We start from the raw sequence: 18,570 nt of genomic DNA on the forward strand, positions 1-18,570 counted from the left end.
GCCTCTGCCTTGTGAGTCTCTTGGCTTGTGAGTCCCTGGGCAGTGGAATTGTAATCATGTGGTAGGTTGGGACTTAAACGACTACGTTAGAGGGTAAAAATCTTTGAACAGGACAAACCTAGATTGTGAATCCAACTGGTGCTTCATCACAGTGTGCGTCAAATCATATCTAGGTCCTGGTCTACTGCAACCTATGACTGTCATTGGCACTTTGTGTTTCCTGGTGCTCTTTCTACCTAAAATTGTAAACATCATATGTGTGGTTCTTCATATTGAATTGTTATCATTATGTTTATTCAATTTTACTATATTTTTCAAAATCAGTTAGGAATTTTTATTGTTTTGAATTTTTACCTTATTACTGTTTTGGTGCTGCATAAGTACTTTGCACATTGCCTTACATTCAGAAGGACTGCTCTGCGCCATACCAACCAGCCATACCAACCAGCGTTTCAAGCAATACCATACTACTTTCTGGGAACTTCAGTTTTGCTATTAACATTGCTAATAAGTGCTCAAAAATCTCATTGTGCATTTCGAATCTGTCTACAAAGTCAGACTGGTGAAGGATATCACCTGGCACTTGGTCACATTACAGCTATGATCAATGGTACTCGTGAAAAAATATATTTATCTTTTATGGTTAGGAAACTTGAACAAAATATGAACAGTTTGAAATCAGCTTTCTTTTCTGTTGAAAATATTTCCCCAAACATGTCTCTCCTTCCTCCACCTCCTACAAAAACAGTGCTAATTACTGCTTTATGTCACCTTCTCAGAAGCACCTTCATCTGGGGCCAAATGCACTATTTATTATTCTATTCACAAAAAATGGGCACTTATTGCGCACTGAATGGTTTCAAATGGAATCGAATATACCAAATCACAGGCTGTTGTAGATTTTTTTTGTATAATTTAAATTCATTATACAGTTTTCGATTTGCGACCCCCGTGATTGCCTGCAAGCACAGGGATGGCGGCCTGCAAGGGAAAGAATACCACCATCCCTGTAATTGCATTCCAAAATATAAATCTTTTTTTTCTGTAAAGCACCCTGTGTTACTCATAGGAGCCCCTTCCCCATTGCAAACTAGTTAATTTGTGTTTGTAAACCATTGATACATTCAGTACCAAATTGCAGAAGGGATGCCCATTTCACAGTCCTTCCAAAGTAGTATTAGATATAGGTCACACAAACTTTTCCAACTAGTAAACTGAGTTTTGTGGATTAGAAATGGCCCTTTTGCAATCATAAACCCTGTGATTTTGTAAATCACTGGGGTTTGGATTGCAAAAGGTATTAGTACACCTGGCCCCTGGTTAGTACATCTGGTCCCTAAATTTCACAGAGCAAATACATTTACAAATGACTGTGAAAACCCACTAAGTTAAGACTGACGAGATATTCACATTTGCAAAACAAATTCCCTAACCAGTGTTCTGGCATACACCTGGAAAACTTCACTAGTGTAAACTATAAAAAATGCATTGCATAATTTGGTGGTATGAAGGCAATTAAGCACCTATATATCTCAGACGTATGCCAGCGTATTTACCTTTGTGGAACATTGTGCATGACAATTTCACAATATTTTGAAGGTTTAAGTAAAACTTAAACCTGAATAAATATCTGTGAATGAGGGTTAGTCTCTATACATTGCACATAGTGACTGGAACCGAAAACCTTTCACTAGGAATCTTGTGCAACTTGCAGTGCATGTATTTGTACACATTGTGCTTGTGCTTTCATTAGAGAAGAAGACAGCTGTGCTGGTGCAATTTTCAGAGTGGAGGTGCTGCCTTCGGTGTTACATCACCCAAGTCATAGAGACTGGGAAAATGCAATAATTCCACAAGAACAAATGTAACAAATAAACCATGCCCATTTAGTAGGAAAGTGATAAGGGTAGCTATCAAATGTAGCCCATGTTGCAATAGTGATATATTACAGTGTGGTAATGCACTGTCATTTATGAACAACACATTTGTCATTAAAAAGGGCACTTCATTTTCAAAGACATCAGTTTTACTGATAAACCTATGTAACGCCAAAACAATGTGTGGAATTCTGGCTTCAGTGAATAATTATTATTTACACATCACTAAGGGCCTCATTACGATGTCGGTCTGAAAGGCTTCGAATGGCATTTGGTTTGACCGAAGCGGTGTGGGAACAGGGACATCTTAAGGCTTTTGGGGGCCCTGGGCCAAACGTAGTTTGGGGGCCCCTCTGTGGAACAGCTTTGAATTTATGATCCATTTTCAGCTATTTCATGCCCTCTTTGGCCAGGTCACTGACAGTGCAACTGTCCAGTCGGCAAAATTCTAAATGCACTTATTTCTAATATTCATGGATAGTGACATTTATTTTCAATATTGTAATACAACAGCAACTCACTAATATTGCTAAAAATAATTGTTAGGACACCCTCAAATTTCTCATATGTGAGCTCCTGTTTTGATATATAAGAAGCTTTTTTTTGTTGTTGCATGAAACATAAACCCAACATTTCTCTGCAAAATGTATGTAATAGACTCTCGCCAATCACTCACATTAACAACACATTATAGGAAAAGATATTTAAAACAATCCCTTTCAGAATTATTCAAGGTCATCAGTGCAAGACTCTCTGCAGAACAGAGTATCAGGGGGCCCCAATGAAAGGCTGGGGCCCTGGGCCAGAGCCCACTTTGCCCATGCCTTAAAACGTCTCTGTGTGGGAAGCCAAGTTTCCGACTGAGTTGGAAACATTTCCGACAGATTACGATACAAGGAAGTCGATCAGTCATTCCAAAACGGTTCCAAATGGCATTCAGAGAGCCCGAGTCAGTCAAAGCCAAATCGTAGAACTCTGCAGGCCACATTTCTGACCGACCAATTATGATGTCGGATTCTGACAGTCGTTCTGACTTGGTCTGTCCGACATGGATCAGCTGTCAGAAACTGACTTTGGGGGCCCGTAGCAGGACACCCTTCACCCGGAGGCCTCCGTTTGGGACCTGTTGGGGTACCCATGGGACACCTCTTTCCAACCATGCACATTCTGGCAAGCACCATGGGGCTCCAGCCACAGGGTGCAAGGTTTTATGAACCACCCCTTTTTTCAATGGGAGCCAGCGTTGTCAGTTGGAACACAGGTTCCCATTGAAGTCCATGTAGTTCGCCCGACTGGTGTTCAGAACCATCGTAATTGGTCGGTCATACCCCCCGAATCTGGGTTGGTCGGAAACCATTCTTACAAGGAGTTGGTCAGAATGGTTTCTGATCAACATCGTAATGAGTCGCTAAGCGTCTTCATTTGTTTTGATCCTATTAGAAATATTTGCTTCCATCACACTTCAGGATTACAATAAAAATATGCTTCATTTGTGCTTTCTTAACTGCTGATATATTTTGAACAGGTACCCCTGCAAGGTTGTCAAGCAGTTCATTTTACAAATTCTCTAACTTTTTAGTCAGAGAATGAAAAATCAACGCCAATCTCCAAGTAAAAAGAATAAGTAGCAATTTGCGAGAAACTGTAGCCTGCCATTTGATATCTTAGAACACACAGGAAATGTGTCAAAAATGAAATGTAAAGTTATCTTTATGTCTCATTCTCTGAACTTTAGCCGGGTTATTTCTGTGAGTGCTTCCGTTCCCCTCTCCCCACCCCCACCTCTGCATCCTCACTTCCAGCGCCTAGTGAAAAAGCTCTACAGTAGGGGACTTTACCATGAGAAGAAAGAGGAACTGTTCCATGAGAAAATAGAGACAATAGATCTAAAATGAAAATGTGGTAGATTTTCAGAAAAGTCTTAAATTAAAGGTAACTCTGGAAAAAACAAGGAAAGCATTTAGAATCATGTGCTACAGGTAATTTAATCTTTATTGATTGGAAAGAAGAACAGGAGACAAAGTCTGAAGCTTGTGTAAAAGCAGAAAGTCAGTCTGTGCCCGATGGTCGCGATCTGATGCTCATCGCTTGCAGGATCCTAGCGGTCGGTGTTGTAGCCGCGATGGCCGTCTCCGATCAACTGCGTTTTCTCACTTGCATTTGACGGCTGAAGTACAATTGGTGTCTCTTCATCTAAAATAATCAAAACAGACATAACAGGACGCTGAGTTTTAGGTATAAGTATAAATTATTGAGAAGTCACCAGGAATAAAATGGTCATGTCTGTCTTGAGAAAGTTCAGATATTTCAATACGCTGAAGAAATATTTGCCATGGACAGTCAGACAGGGCCCTTCAGTGTCTACACATGCTTTTTAGAGCATTATGTACTTTTTATAGCCATTTTTTTGATAGATTCATTTACTTCTACAGAAAAAAGAAATAAAATTGTTCTGACATATGCACTGACAGCGTCATAGTATGAGGCATATGCACAGATGCGTTTAGATTCCAGTTAGAAGTGGAAATACATTAAATCCATATAGAAATAGAGACTTCTGCAAGATAAATGGATTTCAACCTAATATTTTGTACCCCTAAATTAGTAGTCATTAGACAATCATTTTGGTTCTAAATCCATCCATTAGTATTGCCCTCATGCCTTATTAAAAAAATAGTCCAATGTCCATGAAATGCAAACTTCTCTGATTTGCACACCATACACATACTAGGTGGGTGGTGCTCCGGGAGGGAACCTGACTCTCCTGTGACACCAACTCTAAGAACAGATGCCTTTACAATGTGGATGTGATCATTGTCCACTTCCTTTGAGAAAGCTGACTGGAAAGTCACATAACCAGAGCCCACTATTCTATAAGTGACCATCCTGTGGTCGTAGGCTATAGGACTCCAACTATTGGACACTGTTTCTGACCGCTCCAATTCCCTCATATGACTGTGGCTCTGTAATCCATTGCGTGATCTCTATGGTTCATGGAACATGAATTTTGTGATTGTGCAGTGCTTTGATTGCCTAAATGTTTTTCATGAAATGCAAAGCATTTTTAGTAAGTGGACTATTTCGAATTCAAAAACGCATACGTTGAAACAGGCAGTGGCAAAGCCAATAGGTTTGGTCAGGGGCGGCCTTAGGCATGTGCAAGCTGTGCACCTACACGGGCCGCCAAGCCAATATATATCCTTAATATAATAATCCTCTGAGGATGGATGCATATTTGCGTGGCGGCCCCTGGCAGGGATTTGGCGGCCTCCGGCTCTGTTCCACTTCCAAACACCTTGACCCCCCCTCTTCACTGGCCTCCGCGCCTGCGTTCCTCTGGGGGCCCCCTACCTACGCTCCCTGCCCAGAGCCGCCAAGAGCCTAGAGCTGCCCCTGGTTTGGTTGTCAATGTTGACTATAATACACACAGGAGAACCTGGATGCCTATTTTACGATGCACTCATGCTATCTCAACAAACATGCATGTAAACTCATCGTTTAATTGTGGTACTGAACCCTGGGGAGCCACAATAATATGAGACATTGTTCCTGGCTCGTACCATAATTTACCTAATCTACCTGATTGCTGTGACAGCGATAAAATGAAATTAGCCCAAGAGTGAGCGCGCTACGGTGTCACTTGATAACAGTAGATATGATTAAAATCTATACATAGTGCAGACCTATGCATTAAAACGATGTATTGCCTTGGGGGAGTGTAAAAATGACGGAGGGACTGCCAATTCATATACGAACTACAATCGAGGACGCTCTGACGTCATCCTGTAGTTCTAGCGACCGGGACCGGGGACCCTGTCAGGACTAAGAACTACAATATCCCGTTCGCGTATCTACACAGGATGACAAGGTACGGAGTGCAGAAATTGGGGTACATGAGAGGCCTTTGTTCTGATTCTTGCTCAAATATCGATCTAATGTTAACACCACCAGCGGGTTTGGAGTGGCACGGGGGGACATAAAGTAGTCCCTGCTTGTGGGACCGTTAAAAACGCTTTCGCCTGCCGCCTCGGTGCCTCCCACAAAGACTCAGGCTTGAGCTTTGAGGCACCGACGGACAGGTAAGACGGAGGGTCATACTGAAAGAAGTAAGGGTGAATTATTTCTGCCATAGTGTAGGAAGAACTTAAAACAGTTATCTCTGTATTATCTGATGATGAAGAGTTTTTCTTCCTGATGAATAGTTTCTTTGTATTGAGGAGATCTTTATTAGTATGCATAACTGTTGGACTTGGCCCTTCTGGCAGGTTCACCCCTAAACTTTTTGCTGGTACTGGTGGTTTGGTGGTAGTGATTTTTGGGTCTCTGCGCACTTTTCCCTGTGTCCCAGAGTAAAAGTGCGTGCGTGTAGTATGGCTGGCCTGTTCTCCCATAGGAATGCATGGGGAATGTGTGTGTCCATGTTAGTTCCTGATGTGTGGGGAGTGCAGGCTCGAGTTTGGTATGTGTGAACTCGTGAGAGTGAATGCTGCGCGATGGTATGTGCGGCTTGTATGTGTCTAGTGGGGAAGTACCACTTCTAGACATGGCTATGTGTGTGCTGTGAAGGTGCTAGCGTGTGATTGGCTGGAGTTGGCTGGGATGCCAGGCTCCATGAGTCATGATGGGTCTGCCCGGTGGTGAGAGTGGAGATTAGCATGCTGATGGCTGGGGAGGAGTGCACCTGTGTCCTGGATGGGGCTGGGTTTCCCCCACACAATGCTGGCTCCGCCCCCTGTGGTGCGTCTAACGACCCTAGCCTCCCCAGTGAATGAAAGGGGTGGTTGGGCCATCAAGGGTGCTCCAAAACCAGCTGCAACTGGTTTCTTTCCCACCCTGCACCTACAGACAAAGGTTTTCATAGTATAAAAATGGGGCTGTGTCCCCACACAAACGGTTCTCTTCCAGGATCCTGCCTGAGGGGGCTGCTGCTGTTGCTGGGCCAGAGGACCGCAACTTGGACTGTCTCCCTGCCTGGAGACCCAGTGAGCTGGCTCTGGGCCGAGCCTTGCCCCCCCCTGCCTACCTGAAAGCCTTCATTGCTGGACTTTTTGGTTCTCTGTAGCCCTGGGTAGCGCTCTCCCTTGTCCCCAGCGCTGGGAGCGCTTTATTTGTGCCTTTTAGCGCTGTGAGCGCTTTTCCATGCCTGCCTAGCGCTGAGAGCGCTTTTCTTTACCTATAGCGCTTGGGAGCGCTTTGCCTGCCCTCGCAAGTGCCCACCTCGCTTATTTGTAATTAATTTGCCCCCTGGCAGGTGCCCACCCTGCCAGGGACCTTGCCGCTAATTTTGTGCTTTTACGCGAGGCAGCCCACCCCTCGGTAACTTCATCTCCCGCCTGCCTGCTTCAGACGGGCCGCCGCGCTTCCCGCGACGACCCGGAAGTGGTTGGGCGGACAGCCAATCCCTGTGCGGCCCGACGGAAGTCCCACCTTTGAACCCGGGGCACGAAGAGCAGGGCTGCGGGGCTTGCGAGGCTCCCGTGAGATAGGGAGAGCCCCGCTGCAAAGAAGAGTCCGCCGCCTTTAGCAGTACCCGGTCCCCAGGAGCGGGACCGGGTGACCAGGAGGACGCGGCCCTCGCCGAGGAGAGCCGCCGCAAGGCAAGAGATCCGGTAAGTGGGGCCGGTGCAGCATAAAGGAGAGGGGGGCGTCGGGGCACATTGCAGGTGCCCGCCCCTCTCCTTCAGTGCGAGGGCCTGTGTGCTTGAGGCCCGTGGGGCCTCCCTTTGCATTTGAGTCCCCCGAGGAGGGACTCCGACAACGGCCGCATTGGTGCTCGAGCCTGACAGGCTCAGGGGACAATATTGTTGAAGCCCCGAGGCCCCAGAGGGCCGTTTTGCGATCTCGAGTCTCCAGGAGGGGGACTCCAATGGTGGGGGCCATTTTGTGTGCAGAGCCCACGAGGGCTCAGGGGGCATTGTATTTGTTTTGGGAGCCCAGAGAGGGTCTAGGGGGCATTTCTTGTGGCCAGAGCCTGCGAGGGTCCAGCGTTGGCCCTCCCCATTGTCTGCACCAGTTGCCCAGCACTTTGTGGGCAACTGCTACGTTTAGGCCCCTGACACTAGGACACAGGGCGTCCTAGCCCTAGAGAGGCCAGTTGGCCTAGGGACTGCCACAGGTTGTGGCTAATGTGATTCTGGCGCATTTATGATTTATGTGCCAATGTGATTACTGCGCAATTGTGATTGCTACACCTCTGAATGTTTTTAGGCATCATGTGTTTTCCTTCCTTACACCGCTGAATGTATTGTTGATGCATCTAGTGTTATGTGCTTATACCCCTACAGGTATGGTGATACTTAGGTGGTTTTTCTCCTAGTGCAGGTGGTGCTAGTGAGGTCCTGGTTACCAGTAGTTACTGGTTGTGTGCTCTATTTTTATATTTTGTGCTATATTCTATGTTCTAAGTGCTAATTTTACTAAGTGCTATTCCTAAAAGTGTTACTTCTAAAAGTGCTGATTCCTGACAGTGGTCCAGGTGGCCCTGTCTTGTACATATCCCCTGTAAATTCTGCCCGTGCCTCTGGCACATTGTAAAGTGTGTGTTTTTCATCTAATGTGTTTTGGTGTAATACAAAGGCTATTTTTATATAACCTTGTGTGGAGTTTCCTTTGTGGGGGGCCTTGGGGGTTGTTGCTGGGGTGCGTGCGCAAATACTTAACTCACATCGCCTCCAAGTTTAGCCTTGCTGCTCGCGCCACGTTACCTAGAGGGTGTGCAGGGGTTATCTTGGCGTGTAACTCCCTTGCCCTGACTTAGGAGTGGTGGTCTCTGACTGACTTTGGCGCAAGCCCTGGGCAGCCGGGGATCCCATTTCTAACAATAACTGGCACCCAATGCAGCTTAACACTAAATCTATGCGAGTGATGTGCCGTTTGATGTGAGAATAGGTTTCTCAAAACTGTTAGAAAATTTAGCGCATACATATATAGAAGCAGAGGGATGTATTTTACATCACATTTCTTTGGAAATTGTAACAAGAGTATACAAGAATAGGGGTCTCGCTAATAACACATGTGTATGCTTGAAAGTGGCGATTGAGCCCACATACACGAGATCGTTTGGAATACACATGTTGGACCTATGCATACTAAGATCATTATACAAATACATACGATTGAGCCCACACATGAGAGACTGTGTGATGTATACATTGCAGATTTATGCATACCAAGATCATTATACGAATATATTCATATACATGTTGAGTTTGTGTGGTTTTGAGATGGAGCTGCTTTTTTACCAATGGGTCTACGAATGGTCAGAGATTAGCTTAGTAACCATTAAGGACTTTTGAAAATTTGGAAGCGTTCTCGCTATTAGCTCTATAATTTTCCCTGTGTGTGTTTTTTTCTGGTTATTTTTCTTTGATCCATAGAGCGGGGCTTTGAATACCTGAGCACAGTCCAGATGAGGCGAGGTCCAGTCCCCTGTCAAGCTGGGTGAGAATATTTAATAATCATAAATTTGTGATGGGCTTAGTGTGTGGTTAAATTTGCACACAGTATATTCAACTTTTGCATATTTACCTAATTTCTGCATCTCTTTGTAGATGTTCTTTTGCATCCACTGATAGGGAGGATTAGCATGCCACAGGTTGTATTTGTTCCAACCTTTAATATTTGTGTTACACACATTTTTGTTATAATTTGTACATCACTTCTAAAGCAGTGGGACTTGCAGCCCGCTAGGCAGAAACATGTTGGCCTTCCTTTACGACAGATATTTGTTACCACTGTCATTTGCACTGTTCTGGTTTTAATTAGGGGGTGTGCCCTTACTTGAATACATTTTTTTTCTAGGAAACATCACTCTATTTTAATTCACCACATTTTTGTTGCACTGCATGTTTATCACTTTCATAGCCATCAATGATTGGCTGTCATATGGTTGTCCATAAGTGCCTGTGGACTTGATCCTACTCTGACATTAAGTTGTGGGTAAATGGTCTCGATGATCAAGGGACCTACCACGTGATACTGGTGAACCATATGATATGACTGATCACAAAGTTCATTTGATGGTATTCCACATATGAGTGACTTGGATCTTGTCAACTGGTACTGTATGTACGTGATCCCACGCACGCAGACTCATCACTATACTGTATCCCGTTTTTTAGGCTATCTAGGGTGACTAGGGCACTAACTCACATACCCTTTTGGAGTTACGGATAGCTAGCCATACAAGGTGGTGTTTAGACCCCCTGTGTTCTCCTGTGTGTATTATATGTTGTAGCAGGGGACTTGAACCAGGAGAGGTCTTTAAATAAACTTCGTCCCTACGACCCCCCTTTCCCTGTATGTTATGAGATGTCAATGTTGACTGCCAGCCTTTTGAATTTGTAGGTGCCTGTTTTCTTTTATTATGGTTCTTGCAAAACATTATTATTGAGAAAGCTGCTGGCCCCTTATCAATATGGGTAAATACAATAGTTTTGTCTTAAAAAGCTGACAATATCATGGTAGCCCCTTGCATCAAGGGGGACTAATTTGTGTGTGGATGCATTCCTTGTGAAAAGGGAGAATGCCAATGTTCACAGTGAAGTTAGCAAATGGCAGGAATAAACTGCCACATTGCCCCATGCTGTATAGTAAAGAGGATGGAAAAAATGTGAATGACACAATAATAGAACAATGGATGACGAGGGATGGAATAAAGCTTCTGTAAGTAAGTGTAGGAAATGCTCCTTTATGGTCATACTGGATGTTTAATCTTTTTGCTGACCCCAGTTTTTGCTGCCTCTGAATCTCTGTTCACATTACCCCTGCTAGCCAGTAGTAAAGTGCCTGTGCTACCCCTTTTAACGTGGTTGAATCCGCAAAACGCCAATTGGCATATTTAACTTACCTCTAAGTTCCTAGTATATGGTTCAAGGTGCACCCAGGGCCTGTAAGTTAAATGCCACTAGTAGACTGTAGCACATATTGTGCCATCCACTACATGGCAGTGTAAACATGGCTTCACGCCTACCATTGTAGCATGACTGTAGCTATTCAAAAACTGCAATTCAACCTGTCAAAATAACGTCATCCGGCAGGTCTAAACCTACCTTTTAAATATTAATAAGCTACTTCTAAGTGGGCCTTATAGCCCATAAGGCAGGGTGCATGGTATTGAAAAGTAGGACATGGAGATGTGGAATGGGGACGCTCTGGAGTTTGTTTGTTTGAGCCCGTAATTTACCTGCTGTTGCCCTTGGTGCCTGATTCCTCCGGTGGGGGTCTGCTGCTACGTTTGCGGCCATTGCCGCTCCTGCCTCCATCACTCCAATCGCGCCAGAAGGGAAGAGACTACACATCCCATCAGTCCCCAGTGGCGCAGGAAGACCGCGTCACTGTTCAGCGCCAGGAGGCGCTTCAATCCCCAGGAGGATCTACGCAGCGCGGGACGCTCTGGAGTTTGTTTGTTTGGGCCCGTAATTTACCTGCTGTTGTCATTGGTGCCGGATTCCTCCGGTGGGGGTCTGCTGCTACGTTTGCGGCCGTTGCCGCTCCTGCCTCCATCACTCCAATCGCACCAGAAGGGAAGGGACTACACATCCCATCAGTCCCCAGTGGCGCAGGAAGACCACGTCACTGTTCAGCGCCAGGAGGCGCTTAAATCCCCAGAAAGACCCACGCAGCGCGGGACGCGCGCGGGTGTGCCCGGGCGCTGCCTGGGCAAAGCCCGGGCTAAGGGCGGGCCCGTCAAAGCCAGGAGAAGGCAGGGCTGGGCCACCCCTCTTTACACCTCCATCTGGCGACAATACAGACTTGGTTAGTGACTGTTTTTGGATTGTTAAAGACGTAGTCTGTGATTGTTTTTATTGGTCAAAAGTGTGTAACTAGGTCCTGGGTTAGAAAGCTAATAATGAGTAAGACGAGTAAGACGAGCCAGAAGTGGGTCGCTGGAACACTTGCTTGATGCTTTTCTTCTACGAGCAGAATCCGTCCTTATTAAGGAAATTGAGCTCACTCAAAGAAGATTGTCCCTCGACGCTCGTAGGCTATCAGCAGGAGCTCCCATTGTTTGCTTTCAGGAGGTGGGGACGGGGGGGGGGTGTTTCTATTGATTTATCGCAACAATCAACGTCTGGGCTTTCTCACTTACTGCCAGCTGACCCCCCCACCCCTGATAGAGCTGATATCACCATTAACCCATCCCCTGACATGATGCTCACACACTAGCAGCGCCAAACACAGGCTAAGAAGGTAGAAGGCCGTCCTGCAGCTCCATCCAAGAAAAGGAAAGCAGGTGGGCTTCCCTCTTCTGCGCATCAGGCTAGTAAACTGGCTAAAACCAAAGGGCCTGGCCGTAGCAAAAAAGTTGCCGCTCAGGAGGCTGTTTCAACTAAGTCTCCAATCTCTGTACCTATCTACCCTCCCCATCCCACCCAGACGCCTTGTGATATGGAGGATAGGCTTCTGGTTAAGTTTGAGGAGAAATTACAAGCCATGTTTAAGCCGTTGGCCACTCAACTGACAGCAATTGCCCAAAGACTAACTAATATTGAGGAGCGTTTATGGCTGACAACTCACAGAACTATGAGTCGCCCTATTGTTTCCAATGAAGTGCTGGCTTCCGTTCACCCTGTTCCTACTAGTGCAAATGGTAGTAACGAGGTGATGGTTGGCAGTACTGCTGCAGAACTCTCGCCCCGTCCAATGGGCAATTCATCAGTACCTGGCACATCCGCACCTCGCAGGAGAATAGCTCCTGGGAGTAGTATTAACTCCAGGCTTTCACAGGGAGGTATGATTAGGCAACACCCGGATGACCATTTTAATTTACCTCCTGAGTCAACACCTTTCACCATTGTACTTGCTAATGTACCTCATTAAATTCTGGAGCTGTAGAAAACTGGGCTTCCTTGAGGAACAAGGCTCTCCACTTGATTAATTCCAAAATGGATTGGGTGGATCACTATTTGACAGTTTTAAAATGGCACGAAGAATTAATTGGATAGGTAACCCGAGGAAAATAAATAGAGGCGATTGTGTGGTGGTGAATTTTGGTTCTCCTTTTTTGGTTAAATCTATCCTTGATAGGGCCGGCTCAAGACTTCTGAATGAAGAAGCCATAAATATCGTCCCGTTGTTTTTTTTTTACCAGGAAACACGGCCACCAAACGTGCCTATGGGTTACCGTAATCTTATAACTCAGCCCCATGGGATGTATGAGTTTTCTGTCCCTACTTTCAATAGATTTGAATCGTTTACAAACTTGGAGGACATTGACTGACTGGGCCCAGTGTCTGTGTCAAACAACGTCCACCAAAGTCGGGACCAGGAAGATAGTGGTAGTCAAATGTTCCATACAAGCAAAGGGGGCTACCCAGAGTCAACCGTAAGTGGTTTTGTCTCTTTGGTAATATCAGGGGCTCTTGTGATTGACGAGGCTATTACAGCTACGATTGGTAACCCCAACCTACTTACCTTAATGCCTAACTCTGTTGTAGGTCAAACCACTAATGTACCAAAGGAACCCTGTCCCATCAATGTGCCAATGGAGTCCTGTGCAGTTCTTAAAATAGTCTCATGGAATATCGCGGGGCTCGCAAGTAAATTTGCCACCACTGAATGGATTTCATTCATTGATGACCAAGATATTATATTTGTACAAGAAACTTGGGCAGTAGACCAGGTATTTTATGAGGGTTTTATTAACTTCTCTAAATTAGCGATACAGGGTGAGGGGGGTAGACCGAAGGGGGGTTTATTGATTTGAGTCAAACAGTTGCATTCTTATCGTCTTAAGGAGATTGTTATTGACAGTCGGGATATGCTTATTGTCAAGCTATTGCATGCTAACTCCCCGGATATTCTACTGATTAATGTTTATTCGAGGGGCCAGCAAGGTGGTAAGTCAACCGCTACTATTGATATGTTAGACTCTTTTTTAACACATCACAGAAACAATAGTAATATTATAATTGCAGGGGATTTTAATTGCACTTTTGAACCGCTAGATTGTGAGGACTTGAATTTTAGCTTTGAGGAGAATGACCAGTGGTCAATTCCACCATTCGAATTACAACCAATAAAAAAATGGACCAGAGCAGCTCTCCAATTAAAAGCCTTCTGCCTGGAACACGGGCTAAGAGCAGCAAATGGCCATGGAAAGTCTGACAAAGAAGGGATCCCAACATTCAATAATGGTCACCATTCCGGTCGCATAGACTACTTGATTATAAATAAGGAAATGTGGCCAGATTTGGTGGATATGATGGTGGTAGCCCGGCCCGAGAGTGATCACAACCCACTCTTAGTTACCATGCGGGCTATTGGCCCTAATAGTAGAGAAAGTATGTCAATTTGTCTAGACTCGGTAGAAGGCCATTTAACTAATGACACCAGACGCCTTATATGGTGTAAGGTCGCACTTGATCCCGAGAAATTGCTAGTCATGAATAGTTTGGTAGCAAATACTATTTCTATTCTCCAGGAAGATGTTGAATTTGGGCTAGCTAAGGATAGGATTTCTCTGATCAATGAGCATCTTTTTAACCAAATGAAATGTTTTTTTATTGCTAAATATAAAAAAGGATCAGCTCCTGCCTCAACAAAGGCGGCACCCTGGTACAATTCTATTTGTCGCTCTGCTTACAAGTCCCTGGCAGGCGCAATTAGGAGTAAGGATCAGGCCTCTATAAAAGACAAAATGCTGATTTATAAGGTAGTTAAATCCAAAGCAAAACGTGACTGGGATGAGGCGCATTGGGCCGAACTTCTCGAGGCTTGCTCGGGGAGGGATATGACGCGCTTTTGGCATCTGGTCAAATGGGGGAGTGGGAATGTTTGTAAAGTTCCCTCCAACTACGTGGAACCAGACCAGTAGATTAGCCATTATAGAGGCCAAATTGCAATTGATCCAGGGGTCCAGGACTCCTTTGATGTGCCTGTGTCTGAGTATTCTACTCTCCTCAACATTACTAATAAGGAAGTAGAAGTAGCTCTTCTACAAGTTCCAAAAGGGAGGGCCCCAGGTATTGACTGTATCCCGGCAGACCTTTTTGTACAAGATTTTGCCCTATGGGCAACATATATTCAACTTTTCATGAACCCCATTGATAAAGGAGCAGCGATTCCCTCTTCCTGGGTGGGGGCAGTAATCCTTCCTATTTACAAAAAGGGGATCCTTCCCTACCAGGAAACTATAGGCCTATAAGCCTGATTGATTGCATTCAGAAGGTTGTGGCAAGAGTAATTTTAGGTAGAATGCAGATATGGATGGAGGACTTTCACATCCTATCAGACTTACAAGCAGGGTTTAGACGCTGTATTAGCACAGTGGATCAGGTGCTAAGGTTTATCCTTATTTATTGGCACACCGTCACTTTAGGGAAAGGGTCGTTATATGCAGCTTTTGTGGACCTTAGGTCTGCATTCGACCTAGTTCCGCGTCCTAAATTATGGCATAATCTTTTGAGGCTGGGCATGCCACAGGGAATTTTGGCCTTTGTGGTCGAATTGTACACAGATAACTTTGCTCAGATTAGATGGGACAAGGCAGGTCATACCACTGAAAGATTCTTGGTTAAAAAGGGGGTAAGACAGGGGTGCGTCCTCGCACCCACCCTATTCTCCATTTACATTAATGGGGTTTTGAAATATTTTGAAAACTGTCCTACTGATGCCCCTAGCTTAGGTGGAAAAAAGATCCCACTCCTAATGTTCGCCAACGACACCCTTATTCTATCCAAAAAGCATCAGGGGCTTCAACGTACCCTTTATAGATTTGAGGAGTTCTGTGTAGATCATGACTTGGCGGTTAATGTTGATAAAACAAAGTTTATGATTCTCCAGAATTCCAGCAAACCTATCGGCGAAGTTAGGATGCAGGAAGGAGCATTAGAGCAAACCAAGATTTTCCCATATTTGGGAATAACTCTGGACAAAGGGATGTGCTGGAGGCCTCAAATTGACGGTCTTTTGGCCAGACATGCCCAATTATCGGGGGTGCTGCTTAGGGAGCATAGTCGATCTTTTACCAAACCCGTAGCGCCTGTATTGCACATTGACAATGCTAAAATTAGTGCTTCAATTTTGTATGGATCGGAGCTATGGGCGTATGCGAATTTGGACGCATTGGCAGTGGCACAAAATACATTTTTACGCTCATTAACGGGGCTGCCGCAATCAACTCCTTTGATTTCCTTGTATTTGGATCTGGGGTGCCACTCCATTCGGGACATCGCCCGGTATAGATTACTATCCTATCGGAGACTCTGGGTGACTCCCGAATTAGCCATCTATGCATCGGCAGTGTTAGAAATTCGAGACAACGATGTGAACAACAAAATTGAGTGGTTCAGGTGTATCAAAAATGTTCTTTGTGAGTTAGGTTTGAGTAGGCTATGGACTTCCTCCGTCGGTAGTCCATTGCCAAGCAAACCTGAGCTCAAAGCAGCTTACTGGCATTTGGTCTATTCTAGGCAGTTTGCCTCCTCTATCAGTCCAACTTTGTCTAGTACCTTTCTACAAACCAAATCCGAACCAACTTTTGAAATGTATTGGGATCTAATTTCTTCAACGCGTGATAGAAAACTTTTCCATCAGTTTAGAGTGGGGACATTACCGACCAATGATTTTACTTTTAAGTGGTCTAACCTGCACACTAACTTTAGTAATTGTCCTTTCTGCCCGGGCAGGGTTGAAACTGTGGTCCATATTTTATTTGCTTGCCCAGCGTATCAAAACCCGAGAGCTTATTGGTTGAAACCTGTGTGTCTATTAATGGGCACCAGAGACCACCGCGGGGCTTATAGATTATTAAACACCGCAGTGGATGGCCCCCTGGTTATTGCATCAGCCAAGTTTTGGGGCTGGGAATGGGTGATTCGCTGGTCTCTAGGGAGGAATCGATAAACTTCCCTTATCATTGCTTCTGTATATGTTTTTATTCTTATCTTTTATGATTGTTTGGTGCTCGTTTTTTAAGGGGTATAGCTCACTGGCCGGATACCTGGGTGACTTTTATAGTGTACTAAATTATTTATTGTTTTAACTCTATGTATTTGATAGGTCTTCCCAATCATGCTGCTGTACTGTGCAATGTTTTTTTTGTCAACATAATCCCCGTGTTTGTACTGTGATGACTTTTGTGATTTATTTTAAAATCGAAATAAAGTTTATAAATTGGAAAATTGTAATTGTAATGGTAAATGTGGGACATGGTCCTTCTTAGGGATTTCCCTAGAATGTTTTGCCTGATTTTGGCTTGGTTTTGCTGACCTTCTATTCATGGCATTAAGATGCTGGGCAATTTCCCGCTCTACAGTAGTGGGAAAGCACACGCGCCCTTCCTACACTTCCTAAGAAGGGGTGCCTACTTGACTGGTTGCGGTGCTGTACCTGTGAGTGCCCTGCAAAAAGGTACACCACATACCCAGGGCAGGTACTGTATTGGCTAGTAGTGGGACACAGTGCTGATTGTGCCACCCACCAGAAAAGTCTGTCAAACATGTATCATGCTCAACTTGGCCTTTCTCCCTCATTCACCCATCCTGATTGGGCCTTTTACTACCCCCAAAGCACCCCTAAGGTACATCCTGTAGGGTGAAGCACTTAGTAGGTAAGCAGTCGGGTAAGTACACATATGTGTTCTCTTCCTGGGTAGGGAATAATCCACATGCGGGTTTCCCTACTTATTGGTGTTAGCTCACCCCATAGGACACCTCCTGGGTTGAGCTAATTCTCTTGTGGTGGCCATAGAGCCTGGAGCACTTTCCCACTGTAAATGCAGTGTGAAAGTGTGCACGCCCTTCCCACACACTTTAGGAAGTGGTGCTTACTCGATGTTCTGAAACAGGTCACCAGCCTGCTATTGCAGCACCTTGTGCACACTCACAACAATGATGTGCTTAAACATTTGTCCAGCTGGGGTGCACACTTGCACATGTGATGTTTTAAAACGTGTCCAGCCTGGCATTGCAGGATGGTCTGCGCATTGGCACCAACGATGTGCTTGAACAAGTGTCCAGCCTGCCATTTGGAGGCAGGTGTGCGCACATCCACCTGTGATGTTTTTAAACATGTGTGCAGCCTGCCACTGCAGGTCTGTGCGTGCACAATTGCACTTCTACTCAGACTGGCCTTTCTAAATCCCTGACCATCCTTGGCGGACCTTTCACTACCACTAGAGCACCCCTATGGTAAGTCTTAAGGGGTGAAGCAAGCAGTAGGTGAAAGGCAGGGCAGGTACACATGTGCGTTCCCTGCCCATGTAGTGAAGAAAACCATGTGTATTTTCACTACCTATGAAGTTTGCTCCTCCCATAGGTTAACATGGTAGAATGTTTGAAAATACTTCAAGCTGCAATAGTGGCTTGCAGTGGAGTAGCCTCCTAATGCTTCCTATCATTGGATTCACAGTGGCCTACCCTCTTCTGTGATAAAGGTGCTTTTGTCATTACTAGCTTGAAAATACCACTTCTTGCTCATGGGGATTCCTCTGCGCTAAAACTCTATGTGCACGTTTTATTTTGACTCCACTCCACACTGGAGGCTACACATTCCCCAGCGACAGCTATAAACATTGGGCATGCATCTGGAACAACAGAACTCTGCCATTTGAGAGCCTGGCTGGATAGATTGGAGGGAGAAGTTTTGACACTTGGCCTCTGGGAAGCCATATCATGGCCCCACTAAAGATTAAGCTCTGCATTCCACGGCCCTATGACAGACAGGACTGAAATTTAGTGGAGACATCTGT

General features: G+C 45.1%; 1 protein-coding gene across 2 annotated transcripts in view; it reads right to left on the reverse strand.

The window, feature by feature from the left end:
- Positions 1 to 3,851: 3,851 nt before the first annotated feature.
- The window catches only part of DNAJC5B (DnaJ heat shock protein family (Hsp40) member C5 beta), a 530,315-nt gene continuing 515,596 nt past the window's right edge, over positions 3,852 to 18,570 (reverse strand). For both annotated transcript variants that reach the window (XM_078687231.1, XM_078687232.1), the window contains one exon: positions 3,852 to 4,070. In XM_078687231.1, coding sequence (XP_078543357.1) covers positions 3,976 to 4,070 — 95 coding nt within the window. In that variant the 3' untranslated portion in view covers positions 3,852 to 3,975. The remainder of the gene's footprint in view (positions 4,071 to 18,570) is intronic.

The sequence above is a fragment of the Lissotriton helveticus genome, chromosome 4_1 (genome assembly GCF_964261635.1).
Source record: "Lissotriton helveticus chromosome 4_1, aLisHel1.1, whole genome shotgun sequence".
NCBI lineage: Eukaryota > Metazoa > Chordata > Amphibia > Caudata > Salamandridae > Lissotriton > Lissotriton helveticus.